Genomic DNA, 12,372 nt, shown 5'->3' on the forward strand with positions numbered 1-12,372 from the left:
CCCAGTGCCCAATCTTGGTATCTGATACCATGATCCAATAAAAGGAACAAGGGCTCCTTGGAGAAATGGCTGATTCAAGGGCTGGAGCAAGGGATATACAAGATGAGCCTGGAGTATCCTGCAGTGCCAGAAACTAAGAAAGTGTTCAAAAAGCAAAATTATGCAGTGTGTCAGAGGGACATGGGAGCCAAATGAAAGAGTCCCCAATGGCCAAGCTGGAACAATTTAAGCAACAAAATAATGTATTGATAATATTGGTTTATAACCCAAAGTATAAAATATATATCTATGAGTCCATACAGATATAAGTAAATAAACGATTGAATAAATAAACAGGAGACAAGAGACAAATCTTCCGTACAGAAGAATTACAAATAGTGTATGTAGATAATTCCCCGCTCAAGGAGATAGAGTATAACTCCCCACTCCTTAAGTGTGGGCTGTGTATTCTGCCTTCTGAAAAATACAGTATGGAAAGGGGGAAAACAAGTACGTTTACGGTGGAGAAACTTGACAAATACTAGCTCAGTTAGGTGATCAAGGTCATCATCAGTGATAAGTCAGTTCACTAACATGTACCCTTGAAACAATGAGATATACAAGTGGCACTTTACCTCTGGGGTCCTCCTCCCAATGACACATATCTCCAATCTAACCATGACAAAAACATCAGAAAAACTAAAACCGAGGGACGGTCTACAAAATACCTGACCAGTACCCCTCAAAACTGTTAAGGTCACTGAAAACAAGGAAAGTCAGAGAACTGGCCACAGCCCAGGGCAGCCGAAATGTAATGTGGGATCCTGGAACAGAAAAAGGTTATTAGGTAAAAGCTGAGGAAAGTGGAATAAAGTATGGACTTTTGATAATAATAACATATCAACCAGATTCATGGACTTCCCTGGTGGTGCAGTGGTTGGGAGTCCACTTGCCAATGCAGGGATCATGGGTTCGATCCCTGGTCTGGGAAGATCCCACATGCCGCAGAGCAACTAAGCCCATGTGCCACAACTACTGAAGCCCGCGCACCCTAGAGCCAGTGCACCGCAACTACTAAGCCTGTGTGCTGCAACTACTGAAGCCCACACACCTAGAGCCCGTGCTCTGCAACAAGAGAAGCCACCGCAATGAGAAGCCCGCACACCGCAACGAAGAGTAGCCCCTGCTCATCACAACTAGAGAAAGCCCGCACACAGCAACAAAGACCCAACACAGACACAAAACAACAAAACAAAAACAAACAAAACACTGTTCGTGAGTGGTGACAATGTATCACAATCACATTAACAACAGGGGAAAAAGAGAACTGTCTGTAATATTCCTGTAACTTTTCTGTGATCTAAACCTGTTCTAAAGTCAAATGTTTATTAATTGCTTAAAACACAGACACACAAGGCTGATAAAATTCAACATCCTTTCCTGATAAAATCTCCTAGTAAGCCAGGAAGAAGACACTACTTCCTTAAACTTACGATAAATATTTTTCGAAAATCAACAGCACCACGTTCAACGGTGAAACACTAGAGGCAAGTCCATGAAGATGCCTGCTGGCACCACTGTTACCTAATGCGTTCTCCAGGGGCAATTCCCCCAGCATCTGAAAAGAAAAGGCCTATTTCTGTTGGCTTTGCCCCCCAAAAGCTCTAATTAGGGCTGCATCAACCAGGGTGCACATTTGCAGGAAGTCCTTCCCTCTGGTTCTTTGCCCAGCTTTCTGGCTGGATCTCACACAAGTTTATGTCCTAAATGTGCCCATTTCTCAGTTACTTTTTAAGCAAAATGAGCAATCCAGGCTTTAAGCCACAGATCCCCACGACCCCTAAGACCCAGCTACACTCTCAGACACTGGGCTCTGCAGAACCTCTTGGTTCTCCTCCCTGATGTCAGGTCTGCAGACAGGGCAGGCTGGGTGGGCACGTAGGACCTGCCCTGCCTGGTATCGGGGGGCCCAGGATGAGGTAAAGCCTGCTCAAAACCCCAGGAATTCTCCACCCAAGACGGCCCTGACTCTTCTGTCAGAAAGGGCTCAGCTCAAATACACCAAGGTGTGGCGGGGTGCAGGACTCATGGGCTGCCTTCCTGAGGGGTGCACCGAACAGATGGGGGTTTCCTGACCCTTTCGTGGTGGGCTGTGTGTGGCTCATCTGCAACCGTCGAGGAAGTGCTGGCAGGAAAGCCGCACCAGCCACGCAACGCAAGGCAAAGAGCTGGCTGGGCCACACCCAGACCTGGAGGTCTCAGCAGGCCAGGCCGCAGCCTAATCCCTCAAAGTGGCCAGCGAGAGTGAGTGACATGTCTGCTGTGGAGGGTGCAGGGTACTCACCACCCAGACAGTGACCAGGCCCACGGAGGAGGGCCCATCACAGCTGTTCTTACCCAGGGGCTCTGGTCTCAGTGGTTGCCTGGACCCAGACCTTCCACAAAGGCTCCAGGCAAAATCTAGCACCTTCCTGAGGTAGATAAACTGAGGGCAGTCTCCCTGAGGCCCAAGCTTGCCTAGGGTGAGACCAGATTACATTGGACTACTCCAGGGAACATCTCCAGGACCTCCAGGAAAGCGGGAAGTAATAAGGGCCTCTTGGTGCTGTCCATGACCAATGACACCAGGATCCCAGCATGACCCATGGGGGTGCTCAGAGATACACAGGGCCATGTCTGACCACCACACCCAGCATGCCAGGCAGAGAGAGACCCAGAGTGAGAGGAGGGCCACACAGGCCCAGGCGTCTAAGAGACGGCCCCGCAGGGGTTACAGTGCACCAGGAGGGATGGGCAGAGAAAGAAGAGGATGCTAACCTGAGAGCAGGAGATGCAGCTCCTGCAGATCTGACAGAGAAGCTGGTCCAGACGAGAAGGGGGTGGGGTGGCACTGCAAAGAGTGAGGGGTGGGCTCAGGGGTAACTGTGCTGCGGAGGCCTGGGCGGGAGAGACAGAAAAGGTCGGACACGCCCGCCTACGCTGGCTGCAGACACAATCACCGCGGCTTAGTAGGGGTGCAGGGTTTCCTGTAAACTCTCCCACCTTCCAATTACCCTCACTACAGTTAAATTTTCTAATCCTCAGGAAAAACAAAAAAACAGGCCTTTTTTAACAAGAACACAGCAAGGATTTTTGCAGCCTGCTCCCTGGGTGGATAATCTGAAAGATCAACCACCGATCAAGCCACTGATCCGGCACCACGTGGCCTGGATGGAATCTGTGTGTGAGTGTGTGGTATGTGTATGTGATGTGGGACATGTGTGTGTGCAGTATGTGGTGGGAGTGGTGGGAGTGTGTGTGTGTGTCTGTGTGTGTGTGTGGTTTGGAGTGTATGTGTGGTGTGTGTGTGTATGTGTGGTGTGTGGTATGAGTGGGTGTGTGTGTGTGTGGTGTGTGGTGTGTGGTGGGGTGTGTGTGTGTGTGTGTTGTGTAGTATGAGTGGTGGGGGGTTGTCTGTAGGGGGGAGACCCCCACCCTCCAGCCCTGGGGAGAAGACCCTCAGGCCTGGCCCTGTCTCCCCGCCCCCAATCCGGGTCCAGTGGGCACACTGAACACACAGATTCCTGACTTGCTCCTTCTGGCCAAAGGGGAGAAAAAAGCAAGGCGACTCTGAGCACAGAGTAGCCCAGCCGTGCAGTTCAACATTAACAAATGACTGAAAGAAGTGAGAGAGAGGCATGGACATATATACACTACCAAATGAAAAATCCATAGCTAGTGGGAAGCAGCCGCATAGCACAGGGAGATCAGCTCGGTGCTTTGTGACCACCTAGAGGGCTGGGATAGGGAAGGTGGGAGGGAGACGCAAGAGGGAGGGGATATGGGGATATATGTATATGTATAGCTGAATCACTTTGTTATGAAGCAGAAATTAACACACCATTGTAAAGCAAGTATACTCCAATAAAGATGTTAAAAAAAAAAGGACAAAGAAAACAGGAGACTCTTATTGTGGGCTGATGCCTGTGATGGAGCACAGGGAAACCCAGGCCTTGTCAGGGGTCTCCAGATGGGGTCCGGTTGTCCACCAAGAAGGACGCCAGCCAGGGGAGGAAGACAACGCCGTGTTGTCCCCTAGTACACCTCACAGACCCCTCTGCCTGTTAAATGACTCCCACACCCGCCACGGGAGCTGCCGGGAAAGGGCCCGAAATGCCCCATTCACTCATAGGTTGGGAGAGAAAGAGAGCATAATTTCAGTTAAGGTCCCAGACTGTCAAAAACATCAAGTTACTAATCTCCTTGTGGCAAATGTGAACCGGGACCTGCTTACACAGCCAATTGAGCATGCTCTAAATTAGTGTTTGCCGGTAATTGATTCAGCTGCCAGCCCCATGCCAGCCGGCTATAAGCCGGTGATGCCACTAACATAAGTAACATGAGGAGGCAAAACGCATTGCCTGGTTGGGCCTGCAGTCAGATGCCATCAGCACCTGATTTACCCAAACATTAACGTCTTATTGGTTTAACACAATTTACCACACCTCAATTGCAGAAACTGATTTTCATTTTCCCTGGAACCCTGCTCGCAAGCACAGCACGGAGGAGGAGTCTTAATAAATGCCACCAGCTGGCTTCCTTGTTTCTAACATGCCTTCCAGATTTTATGACAAACCTTTGATGATAAAACAAAAAGATGAGGCTTAGAACTGGGTCTCCTGGCCAGCAGCCCTTGTCTGAGTCTGAGCGCTGTTGCGCCGGTGGTATGCCCGCCTTCCAGAAAATCAGCCCCAATCTCCCCCCACCCCCACCCCCAGGAGTCCCTGCCCTTCCTGCCCTCTGTCCCTCCATGGGGCTGGAGCTGGCCATGCTCTCAGCAGAACGTCCAGAAGGTTCTAGAGATGCTCTTCTAAGCCAGGGGTCGGTGGCCTGGACCTTCCTGGGCATCGGTCCAGCCTGTGTTAAGGAGGCCACACCTCCTGGGGAGCCCCCACCTGCTTTAGACGCAACCTCACACTCCTACTTGGTTATGAGAAGAATGCTGAAGTTCACAGCGGCAGAGAAGACAGGAGAAAGTAGTTCAGGACATTTTCTTCTCTCTCCTGCCCATCCATCTAACCCGCCCATACGTATTTCCTGATACCAACTGTGGGGCAGACACTGCAGATTAACGAGATGGGGCCTCCAAGAGAAAGTGCCCAGGTTCCAAGGACACAGGCCACAAAACAGCATCCCAGGCTACCTGGGCAGTGACGTGCCTGTGGGGACAGAGAAAGTGACGTCGGCCCCCTTACCACTACAGACGCCCCCGGGCTCAGGCTGGCACTGGCAGTGAGTGGTGCCCTCCTCAAATCTGGCCAGGGACACCTCAATGTCCCGGGAGGACCATTCTCCCACTGTCTCCAGGGGGTGACACCATCTGCCTCCCAGGGTCACCCCTCCTACCTGCCCTTCGGGAACAGATTCTGTCTCTTCTGCTCATCATCTCTAACTCAGCTTTTAAAACCCCTCCCCACACTCCACCCCAGGAACCCCCCTGCTCTCAGGTCTCAGGGACCCAGAGATCAGATGACCCCCCTGCCGGGCTGAGGGTGTGAGGGTAGCCACTGCTTCCCCCCGTACCCCCTACGGCCAGCCGCAGGGTGGGCGTGACGCCTAGTAGGTGCACAACAGGGCACACATCTGGCACGTTGAACTGGATTAATGCCACTCAGCACCCTCAGGGCGGCTGCTTCTGGCCCAGAGCCTCAGGATCATTTCTCCGAGGGCCGCCCCTGGTCCACAGAGGAGGCAGCAATGGGGCCAACCTGGGACGCAGGGTGGAGCGGGAGGCTGAGCAGTTTGTAGACAAATGTAAGATCTCCCCGGAGCTCAGCTCAACAAGAGGGTCTCCTTCAAACAACAGCCAACCGCAATGTGTAGACCCTGAATCCCAACTCATACAAACCAGTTCTAAAAAGATCGTTTTAGACAACATGAACTACACATTTATAACGTTAAGGATTATTGTTAACTTACTTAGACGTGATAAGGACACAGTGGTTACATGAAAAGGAAAACAATACCGTCATCCACTGAGACACCCACTGACGCATCTACCGGTAAAATGACACAATGTCTGGGGTCTGGTTTTAAATACTCCAGTAAAACAAAATGAAACAGAAAACCCTGATGGGGACTTCAACGTTCATTATACTCTTCGACGTGCGGGTGGGGGTTATTTGAAATGTGTCATTAAAAGAAAAAAAAAAGACCTCTATTACCTTGGGTTTGGAAGTAGGGAGCTGGGGGAGGTATGCTGAGTGACCAGCCCCTGACCCAGAACTCACACCCTGGTTGATCTGGCTCTGGGACACCGAGGACGGCTCAGGCCCCTGCCAGGAGCCACCTTCAGAGCTGGACTCCCCGCAGTTTAGGGCACAATGCAGCAGTCAGCGTGGCTCCACACTGGAGCAAGCGAGTCCTGCTCCAATTTCTGGGTCGTTTTATTTGAAGCATAAGCTGTGGGTCACTATGGGCCAATTCAGCTGGGAACAGGTTTCTGGGCCAGTGCCAATCTGACGGACCCACTGCCCAGCCCACCTCCCTGGCAGCCCCGCAGAACTCCTCCTGTCCCAGGTGGGGGGTGGGGGCAAGGACCCGGGAATCCCAGAGCACGGAGGCAAGAGCTAGACGGCTCCGCCCCTTCCCCCGTCCTCCTTGGGCTGGCCTGACAGCGCTGGGTCCTTGATGACTCATTTGTTCCATGCCCCCTCCTGGGAAGGCACAGCAGCGGGGCCTCTGAGGCCATGTTAACCTCTTACGTCCCAGGGTAAGGGGAGGGAACTATAGAGGCTCCCTGTTCAGGACTCCTTTAAGGGTTATTAGACTTTGAGGAAAAGCCGCCTACCCCCAAGCCACGTGATGGTGATTGTAAATGCCCACGGTGCCCACTGCCAACTCTGTCTGTACCTCGCCCTCACTGTGCACTGGTAAGGTGTCCGCCTACCCCCAAGCCACGTGATGGTGATTGTAAATGCCCACGGTGCCCACTGGCGACTCTGTACCTCGCCCTCACTGTGCTCTGCTAAGGTGCCCGCCTACCCCCAAGCCACGTGATGGTGATTGTAAATGCCCACGGTGCCCACTGGTGACTCTGTCTGTACCTCGCCCTCAGCCTGCACTACTCAGGTGTGGAGGCAGAGTGGCCCTGAGGGTACCTGGGGCGGACACGGGCCCTGCAAGGTGGGGACAGGGCAGCAGCACCAAGCTCTTACAAGGCCAGGCAGGAAAGGGCAGCCCAGGGCGGAGGGTACAAGGTAAAACGCTTTTTCATACTCACAACACTTCTGACGGCAAATATGTAGGTTTTCCACGCTAAGCAATTCTCCGCTTCTCTGTGGACACCTTCTGACCCTAACGAACTGCCAGTTCGTGCAGACCCCACAGGTTAAGGGCTCAGTCCCACGAAACTGCCCCCTCTTCAGGCACCAATCACAAGCCCAGGCCTCCTTGACCTCTGACCCATCGGCCTTAAATCAGGGGTTCCCACAAAACCTAGCCTTGGGTTTCATAATCTGCTAGAATGGCTCGCAGAACTCAGGAGAGTGCTTTACTTACTGTTATCACTTTATTAGGGAGAATACAACTCAGGAAGAGCCAAATGGAAGAGAAGCAGAGGGCGAGGTGTGGGGGAGGGACGTGGAGCTTCCAAACCCTCTCCAGGGATGCCAGCCTCCCAGCATCTCCGCGTGTTCACCAGCCTAGACGCTTTCCAAACCCTTTGGCTTAGGGCTTATGCAAGTGCCATTACCTCCTTAGATCCAGGATTGATTAAATCACTGGTCAGGACTCAAATCTCCATCTCTAGTCCCTCTCTTCTCCCAGGAGGTCGGGGCCTCCAAGAGTCCCTCATTAGCAAAAACTCAGGAGCGGTGGAAAGGGCCTTATTATAAAGAACAACAGATGCTCCTCTCAGGGAATTTCACAGGTTTTATAAGCTCCGTGCCAGGAACTGGGGACAGAGACCAAATACGCATTTCCTATTATGTCACAGGGGGAGAAACGGCAGCTTCAGTGTCTTCTCCCCACAGGGGCTCCCACGCGGTGCAGTCACTGGTGACAGACTCGGGAATGGGGGCTTCCTGCCCCAGGAGGTGGCCGGGAGGGGAGCCACTGGGGCAGTTTGGGTCTGACCCCAGGGCTTCTTCACGCTGTGGGCAGCAGCACGCTAACTGACCCCTGGGTCCTGGAGCGGGGCTGAAGAGCTGGCCAGGCCACACCCAGCACAGCAGGGCAGCCCTGGGAAGGCCCCGGTGGCAACAGGCTCCCTGCAGCCTAACTGGAGCTGCAGGATGATGGAGCTCTCCAGAACGCTTTATGAGCCACTTAACCAACCCGCAACCCGGTCGACCAAGCACAGCAGACATAATGGCAGTGTTTACCCATAAAAATGGCAAGCTGTTTTACTAGCGGCTTTCAGAGTCACAATAGCAGCTATTTGGTAGTTTCCTGCAAATTGCAGCAACAAAGTCCAAGAGTGGAATGATGGGGCACTAAACCACCCTGAAAAGTAATCAAAGACCATTACCATCAAACACTCTGCCAAGGGCCAGGGAGGTGGCCACAGTCGGAAGAAAAATCCTCTTTGCCCACGACGCCGAAGCCCTACTCCTAATCCCCACTCAATGTGTGTGCCAGGCTGCCGCGCCTCATCTGTTACTTGCTCAGCGAACGTAAATTACTGTTTTTTACATTTTAATCTTTACCCAGAGAAACACAGCAGCTTACCTTTCCATCTCATATTCTTTCATTCCCACTTTTACAGCCTTCATTACCTGGAGGATGGATATTAAGCAAAGACATTTGTATTAAGGAGATAAGTAACACTACCTTATAAATAATGTATAGCATTTTTTCAAAAGAATCTCTTCTCTTAAAAAAAAAAAAAGAATGCTACGTGCACACAGTGGTGCAGAAATGTGACAAATTAGAACTTTTTTAAAGCTCCAAAGTCATACAGTTTATTTAAACCACTCCGGAGCACTTCTGTTCAGAAGTCGATAAACACCTTGGGAGGCAAGTGAAGATTTAGCCAAGACGTGTTTGGTGAATACTTAATGCTCAGAAGCCTATGACAACTATCCTAAGAGGTTTCCTTCCTTATAAAACACAGAGAAAATGAACTCGGAGAAGAGATTGTGTTGCCCCCAATGACTCCCATCTGTCTCCTGACACAACACTGCAGTGTCAGTAAGCAAGTACTGGGCTATCCCAATGGCCCGGATCCATTTCAAAAAATAAACTTCCTTATTTGCTCCTGCTCCTCAGGTAAAGTGGGAAGGTTTGGGAAAGAACCAGCTGAGGGTGTTTTCAAAAAATGGACAATAGTAATAAACGTGCTTGAATCTTGGTTAAGGACCACAGATTCTTTCAAAGGAACTGGGACTGCCAGAATGCGAGGAGGGAAAGCTCTACTGTCCTGGAAGTCGAGACTTCTGGCTGGGAAGTTCCCTGAGGGTGGGTACCTTAAGGTGAGGACAGGCCCTCCCTGCCCTGTCCCCACTGGGGAACAGTAAACAGCCAGCACCGTATCTTGGGTCTGCAGTGACACTTCCTGCCTGCTGGGGACCAGCACCCCCCCAAGACCGTCCACCTCGACACTGCCGTCTTGCCCCACACAGAGCAATGCTGCCTCCCCAGCCCACCCAGAACGGCAGGTCCAATGAGCCAGTGCCCAGCTTACCTCCTGGTGGGCCTCGCTGGAAATTTTATTGGTGTAGCGCAAAACCTCCAGCTCCATGTCTGTCTTGAAGACCCGGCTGCAGAAAGGAGAAAAACGAAGCAGCAAGTCAGCGACTTCCAGCAGGAGCTGGCAGACCCCTCCAGGGAAACCTCCACACCCTGCACAGCCTGGGAAGGAGCCCAGGGCTGCAGATGGGCTGCCTGGGCATAGGATGGGGGCAGGATGGGCCACCAAGCCCCAGGAGTGATGAGCTACACTAAGCATGGCCCATCCCGACCCAACGCCAGCCTCAGGAGTGCAGGCTGCTTCCAGTTACAAGATCGGGAAGCCGCTGTGGGTGGCAGAAACCCAGATTCTGTAGCCGGACACACGGTGCCTCACTGAGACTCAGTTTCCTCATCCATTAAATGGGGATGCAATCTACATGGCAAGGCTGTTGGACCTGAATCTTAAGTGTGCTGACTCCCAGGGCTCTGCCCAGATGGCTGAAGAGTTCTCCCATTTTCCCCCACCACACCCACCTGTCCAGGCAGCCTTGGAAAACCATGTGACTCAGGCCCCCTGTGTGAGATAGGGTTAAGCTGGGAATGGGGACAGGGCGGTGCAACCAACAGACCCTGCCGTCCTTTCAAGGCTCAGCTGTACCTCCTGCCAGTTGGACTCCAGGCGGGTACTGGTCACAATAAGCTCATGTTAATTTGCCCCAAATTGGTTAGGTTTCTGGTCCTTGCAATCAATCTCAACCCCAAGTAAGCCTCCCGTAGAGAAGCTAAATAAATATTCTTTTTCTACTTCTACCCATTTCAAGTAAGCACCTCCAGCTCGCGGCATTTAAGTGGCAGTGGGCCCAGTCCTCAAGCGCGTGGAGTCCTCAGTGCAGCCCTCATGGCCGACCCTGCTCCCTGTATGAAGGTGACCTGCCTTCACCAAAGCCCCCTCAAGGTCGGCCAAGCGGACTGTCCTGATGGCAGATTAACGCCTGCCCCTGCGTCCACCTCTGAGGCCTGACGGTCCTGAGCCAGCCTCAGCCGAGGCGTCTGAGGATGGCAGGGGAGGCGCTCCCACCTCCACCAGAGGCAGCTACCGACCTGTGCTGTCTCCACGATGCCCACGTAGGACAGCCAGCCATTTGTCGCTGGGAGGGGAGGAAGGCATCGTACAGCACAGGGACACCTTCCTAAGACTGTAAAACCTTCCAGGGGATGTAGGAAAGACAAACCCCCAACCCACTGAGACTTTCTCCAGACGAATATGCCTTCCTTTTTCAGGGGCAGACCCTGAAGCCTACGTTTGCTCTGTAGCATCATAAAGGTGCTCCGGCTCCACCTCGGGGCGCTGGGAGCAGTTCTACCCGGGGGAACAGAAAGCTGGTTCCCGTGTCCCGGAGGGGGTGGTCCAAATGCACTCACAGGTAACCTAGCAGCCCCTGATGCTTCCTTCCTGCCCTGCTCGGCACCAGCCAAGGATCTGGGATCTGGGAGCGGGTCTCTCTATTCTCCGATGCGGGGACGGTGACGACCAGAGTGACAACACAGGTGGGAACCAGGCCCAGGCTACAACCGCCTCTGACCCCCATGCCTCTCTCTTCAGCCTAGAGCCCTGCTCCAGCCCTCTAGCCACCACTCCAGCCAACACTTTAGACCCCCTAGGACTTGTGCCCTTTGATCCACACAGGCTCGCCGAACGCCCGCAAGGGATGAACCAAAGCCCAGGCCTGTGTGTGCAGGACACGAGGGCTGAGGGGGAAAGCACTCAGCTGGGCGGACGGCACAGTAAGCTGCCGCCTGCCTCCACACACCCCAGCTCTGCCGGGAGTCACAGGGGGAGCGTGCAGGCTCCTCTCAACTTCCTCCACCTGGGGGCCCTCCCAGGGCTCCTTGTCACATGAACGAACTCATCCCCTACTTCCTGGAGAACACAGAAGCCAGCAGGTGGGCATACTCTCACCTCTTCTCCAAACTCCCAAGCCTTCCCCACCCCCATCCTCCCCTCTCTCCCCGCCTACAAGGTAAGGGGTGCCCTCTTGTCAGTGAGGCTCAGCCCCCCAACACACACACATGGGCTCAGATCCCAGCCCCCAAGCACCTCTGTGCACCTGCCGCTCTTACTGGAAGCTCCATGACCACTCATCTCACCCTCCAGCCAAGCTTTCCCCCCACCACCCAGCCACGTTTCCAGAAAGGACACCCTGACAGTCCTTGCCTCCGGAGAGGAGGGAGAGAGGCTTTTACGAACCTCCTCCCCATCTTCTCACTAACCCTCTCCCCTCCCCTCTTCTCCTTTCAGCCCCTGCCACTCTGCCAGCACTGCCTCACCAGGGTGCCAAACCCAGAGGCATTCCGTGACCTCCCAAGAGCAAGAGGCACCTCGACGCCTGCCTCTGCTGGCACGTGCTTGGCGGCTTCCCCTCCTCCAGCTCTGACGGGCCCTCCCCTCCCGGCCCCCCAGCCTTGCCGCTGCACCTGCCCCCAAAGCCCCAGCTCCCCGGCACAGGCCTCCCAGCTGCCTTCCACCGGCAGGACCCCCCCAGGCACCTCCAGCTCAGCAGGACAGAGACTCCCACCCTTCTGCAGGCTCCCATCTCCAGCCACACCTCCCCACTGCTTAATGCAGACACCTGGGCACCTCCCTCTCATCCGTCCATCACTCCCACATCCAACCGATGACCAAGGGTGGCAATTCCACCTCCACAACCTCTCTCGCCTCCCCTTTCTCTCTCTCCATCCAGA

General features: G+C 53.6%; 1 protein-coding gene across 1 annotated transcript in view; it reads right to left on the reverse strand.

Moving 5' to 3' along the window:
* The window catches only part of PEPD (peptidase D), a 117,381-nt gene that overhangs the window by 61,537 nt on the left and 43,472 nt on the right, over positions 1–12,372 (reverse strand). Inside the window, exons 8-9 of the mRNA XM_082605987.1 lie at positions 9,644–9,719; positions 8,689–8,735 (exon numbers count right to left, since the gene is read on the reverse strand). Coding sequence (XP_082462113.1) covers positions 8,689–8,735; positions 9,644–9,719 — 123 coding nt within the window. The remainder of the gene's footprint in view (positions 1–8,688; positions 8,736–9,643; positions 9,720–12,372) is intronic.

This window comes from Mesoplodon mirus (assembly GCF_964341445.2).
Source record: "Mesoplodon mirus genome assembly, chromosome: 19".
Lineage (NCBI taxonomy): Eukaryota > Metazoa > Chordata > Mammalia > Artiodactyla > Ziphiidae > Mesoplodon > Mesoplodon mirus.